This window comes from Saccostrea cucullata, unplaced genomic scaffold, assembly GCF_032062105.1.
Source record: "Saccostrea cucullata isolate Sc308-1 unplaced genomic scaffold, CSIRO_AGI_Scuc_v1 ctg12084, whole genome shotgun sequence".
NCBI classification, from domain to species: Eukaryota; Metazoa; Mollusca; class Bivalvia; order Ostreida; family Ostreidae; genus Saccostrea; species Saccostrea cuccullata.
The window spans coordinates 1,856-6,916 of NW_026922129.1; the positions used below are offsets into that span (position 1 = coordinate 1,856).

The 5,061-nt window shown below is 31.3% G+C and overlaps 1 protein-coding gene across 1 annotated transcript; it reads right to left on the reverse strand.

The window, feature by feature from the left end:
* Positions 1–252: 252 nt before the first annotated feature.
* On the reverse strand, positions 253–4,696 carry LOC134261240 (nacrein-like protein). Its single transcript, XM_062743691.1, has 10 exons — positions 4,541–4,696; positions 4,101–4,265; positions 3,552–3,736; positions 3,292–3,384; positions 2,967–3,039; positions 2,140–2,201; positions 1,649–1,769; positions 799–1,025; positions 546–623; positions 253–381 (listed from the first exon to the last, which is right to left on the reverse strand). The coding sequence occupies exons 1-10, from the start codon at positions 4,689–4,691 to the stop codon at positions 343–345; spliced, it is 1,194 nt and encodes a 397-aa protein (XP_062599675.1). The 5' UTR covers positions 4,692–4,696; the 3' UTR covers positions 253–342.
* Positions 4,697–5,061: the final 365 nt, after the last annotated feature.

Here is a 5,061-nt window from a genome sequence, read left to right on the forward strand (position 1 = left end):
TTGCATGTGCAAATAGTTAATCGGTAAAAAAAAATCACAAGTATATATATATATTACTGAAATAAGTAAAAAAAATCAGCCAAGCAAAGTTTTTCATTGCATTGTTTATTCAAGAATGTTAAACACTTTCATGAAATTAAGTTTTAACTTACTTCCTTAATCGAATTCAAACAACAACAAAAATGAACAAAAAACAAAACAAATCAATCCGAGCAAAAACAAAGCACAAAAAGTGAAGAAGTAAAGGAGGGATAATATCACATCAAAGTCAAAGCATTTGATTGCAAAATACACTTAGGGAAATTCCATTTTTCAGCTTTTGTAAAGTTTAAGCTGAATTCCTCAATAATTGCTATATACGTGAATGTATCCATGGTTTTTCTGAGAAAAAAAATTAGAAATAAGTATTAATCTAATTTTATTTACATTAGCTAAAAATCATTTTGAAGTTGAATATGGATGCACAGATTTGTATGCATTTTAATCATTCTGCATTTAGAGGAAGAGATATTCAACAAAATGAAAAAAAAATATAAGGAACAAACCTGAATTGGTCTCCGAACACCCAACTTATAAAGAGGTTCTCCTTGAGAATCTTCTATATACTGGAGACTTTGGAAAGCCTAGAAAATGAAAATAAAAATTCTTTTCAAATTTTTATGTGATTAATTACATTAATTAGCTGAATATGATACGAAAGAGGCCAGATATTCGAATCTACGTAATGTAGTCACTTTGCAATAATTTTTGATTTGCATCATGATTTTGTAAACTATAAAATTAAAAATATCTACTGACCTTTCTTGAGACAGTAACTGGACACTTATAGACAATCCATTGAACAGTTTCGTAACAAGGTGGCGAAGTCAAAGATCCGGCGTATGTGTAGAACCTCTGATCATATGGAAGGACATCCGCCGGAGAAATCCCATAATTCACATGATGTCTATGATCATAGTACGTGTTTCTTCTGTAGCAATGGCGTTGAATGTAGTCATGACCTGGTTTCAAGCCACATCGAAGATCTAAATAAAAACATACAAACACTACTGACTATAAAGCCTAACAAAACAGAAACTAAAAGAGATGTCCCGTGATTCTGATACTTTTTTGTAATGACTCTCAATATTGTTTTTTACTTTGCGGAGAACTATTTTTTTACGTATCGATGCTGATTTTTATGCTTCCTTTGCTTGCTGATTCGAATAATTCTTTTGTTAGCTGACTTAATGCTAGTTATCCTTATCCTGATGTTGTTTTATAATAAGGTACCGGAAAAAAGATGCTGTAATTGAATTTTAGCATGGTCATTTAAAGCAATAAAACTGCCTTATATAATTATTTATTCATAATATTTCTCTTTGTATTAATAATTAAAAAAAAAATGACAAGTTTCTCCTCCTGTTTTTATTCTTAAATATAGACAAATTATCGATTTTCTAATGTAAGTAGCATAATGCTGATGTACATGATGTAGGTCAATGCTAGTTCTATCCTTTGCTTGCTGATGCTGATCCTAGCAATACTGTTTTTTAATGCTGATCCTGATTTTAGCTGGATGCTGCTGCTTATTTTGTTTATGCTTATTTATATAACAAAATTAGTGCCCTGCACTGCAAGCCTTACTAAAATCAAAAGTCACTCTTACCTTTTGGTCGATAGTCACTAAAATGTTTGTGCCCCAGAGGATAATGCTTCCTAATCTTCGTGAAGTAGTTCTCCATAAGGTAGCTCAAAGAGCGTGCATACTGGAATCTGCACTTCCCATACTATTAAAAGACAAATGTCATTAATACTATGGACATGTATGTAAATTATACACTGTAGTTGCGGATATTTAATTAATATTTAGAATGATAAGACGATGCATGATGGTGATAGCGAATTTTTTTTTTAACTGGGTCATCAGATACAAGATATTGAGGCCTAGAAGCAGATGCACTTATTTGGAATCAATGAGCAAAAAGTACTATTTTACTTGTGTTCATCCATTTTATTCAACAAGATATTTTGCTGTGATGAATAGTTTCAACAAATTTTTTAAACAAAATTGGTAAAAATAATGTAGACATTGGATTCTAATTGACACCATTAAAATATCGCAAGGATGAATTGCTTCCTGAATTTAATGGATCATACCCCTTTGTAGTAATTCCGTCCAAGAAATCCATCTTTTCCACGTGTTATTCTTTTTCCCCATCCTACAAGAATCAGCAAAAAAAAATTAATAGCATTTAATTGAAATGAAACAATAGATCATTAATAATTATAATTTTATATATTTTAATGCTTAAGTACCGTTATCTATTTATGGAATAAAATTGGCATTTTTATCATAGTGTGATAGAATGATGAAGTGATATCTAATCATTGAGAGATTATATCGTAAATGTGATTTTTCTTCCCATTGCAAGAAGTTTGAGTTGTACAATTACACTTTTGTCTGTGAGTCGAGTAAATAAACCATCATAAACACTCCACATTTAACTGAAAGACTTTGAGACTGTGTTACGAAAAGACAAAGGCAGAGGGAATATCAAAGAAAGAAAAATATACAGAAAATTTGATATTTTGTAGATTAATACGGAATTCTAGATCTATTCATAATTTTGGTATTTTTGACTAGCTACAAATTTCTGTAATAAAATCAAATTGATATCTACAATGCTAAAAAAAGACCATATACATGTATGTTTCAATTTCCTAGCTTTATTTCGTGTAAAAATCCAAAGTATTCAACTTGTGAGCCTTATTTTGCTGTTCAACCATAACAACACAAATACATTGTATGAAATTACATAACCTTTCTTAGATTATCATTGAATGTAAAGATAAGTGATATTCTAAATAACTGGAAGAAAAGTCTTTGCTAACTTTATCATCATCAATTTCTCCTTTGAGGAACTGCAAAGTTAGATAAATGAGTAGTACAAGAAAGTTTTTATATGAAAATAAGTTGCTTTTACCAAGTTCATCATCGTCATCATCACCATCATCGTCATTGTGGTCATTTGAAGGCTGATAATAGCCTCTGCTTACCTGTTAAAGCAAAATGAGAACATCAAAAGATATAAAGATGCACATACTCCGATGCTTGTGCTAGATTAATGAATTCGTTTGTAACAAGAAAGGTGGCGAGGTTGAAAATATGAGCTACCTGCAATATCGGAAGATGAGTGAAAAATTTTACAAACAAACATATATGAAATAGAACACCTTACCAAAGCATAATCTTTTCTGGTCTTCGAAAAATATAACTACAATTGAATAAAGATGCATAACATTGTATACCTCAACCATGACCGCCATGACTACCAAACTGTCGGGATAAGAGAGGGCGTGGTTCAAGTTGGAATATTTACTGTCGTAAAATACCAGCTGGGCCTGAAAAAAATTACAAAGATACACGCAAATGAAACAAGTGAAATAAATTTTGTTAAAAATTTTAAAAAGTGCACTTAATATTTAAATTATGTGTACGTAAAGCATATCTGCTTCTAACATTATTTAAGAAATATATGTACAAAGTTTTATTAAAGTATTTTTCTTACTTCCATAGGGTAGAAATGGTTGTCGATTGAGTGTTCCGATCCTCTGTATTCATCTTGGCCGGCATGCATCTCAAGCTGAGCAAACACATATTCCTTATATTTTGGTCGGCCAGGAACATTTGTTAGAATTATGTTATTTCCCCTTTTGTAGTAATCTAGCTTCACTTCAAAGCTCGGAGAGTGTCCTGCAAACAGTAACATGAACATGTGCAGGATGGATAATAGTACCTTGTTTAAAAGAAATGTATTTGTTCAGATCTGTGGTTCTCAGAAAGACAAGAGCAAACTTACTTTAATACTGACTCATAATTGAAATCATTCATTGCTTTATGTTGTGTACATATGAGTAGGGGATATTAAATCTAAATGCAAATTGGAGTATCTTGCATATGTTTGGTGGAACAATTTGCTGGGGAATGTTTAGAAGTTCTACATATAACTAAAGATAAAACGTTAGAGAATGTTTTCTAACTTCGACATATCTTATTTTTTACTTTCAAAAATTTTCAAAGAAAATAATTTAAAAGTATATTGAAGTGAGATAATTACCATTGTTATAGATATAGGCAGGAACCTTTTTGTTGAAATTCTTTATCTGCACGTATCCATGGTGATTCTGTTTTGCCCTGTATGTGTCTATGTTGATTGGAGATTGTCTCTTGTATGAGCCACATGTCGACCAACATTTGCTTATTCTGCACCAATCATACGGTCCTAATAGCAAGAAAAACGGAGATAATATGTGCATAATATACGAGTTATAATACTGACTGGCTTTAAGTAATCTTCTTAGAATAACTTTAAAAAATACAGATAGTAGTGCATCTATTAAGCCTTAAATCTTTTTTAAATATGCACAGTAATCCATTTGTAGTTTTCATTTTTTAAATGATGATCATGTAAATTACTTCAGCAAAACTTACTTAAAATGATAAATATTCATTATTACAGCACTTGCATTGTTTCATCTTTATAAAAAAAATTCTCACCTTCACAAGCGCCTCCTTTGTAACTAAAATGAGCAGCATAGATATTGTCATAATAACAGGCACCCTGAGTTGGTGGTCTTTTGCCAAGGTACCCTACACCGTATGCAGTTCCCAGAAACCCACATACAACTAATAGAACCAAGCCCGTCATGTTGAATTTTTGAATTTTCAGTTAGAATTTTTTCTTTTATAGAATTCAATGTGCACTGCACATGTTCGCCAAAGTTAATTTTAGAGTAATGCACGGATTTTGTGTGTCAGTGGCATAGACAGTATATCCTAATCGTGCATCGTATGAAGATACTATTAGGATATGAACCTGTTATACCGGGTGATCGAGTGTAATATTTTCAATTTTTTGAACATTAATCACGAATACATATAAGCTTCTCAGGAGATGCTCAAGTTCTGTTGATAATTTTGGAGAAAGCGTAATAAAATTTTAGCTGACACTTAACTCAAAGCGAATATTTTGAATTAATATTAGTATCAGAAACGTTAATTAGGCACTGAATTTGGAC

Bases quoted from the DNA above. Each gene is read 5' to 3' on its own strand.
- LOC134261240 (XM_062743691.1), bottom strand. From the start codon at position 4,691: ATGACGGGCTTGGTTCTATTAGTTGTATGTGGGTTTCTGGGAACTGCA. The intron at 3,385-3,551 runs GTAAGAAAAATA...AATTTTTTTCAG, and splicing joins ACCATTTCTACCCTATGGAA to GCCCAGCTGGTATTTTACGA. The intron at 1,026-1,648 runs GTAAGAGTGACT...GTTTTTATTTAG, and splicing joins TAGTGACTATCGACCAAAAG to ATCTTCGATGTGGCTTGAAA.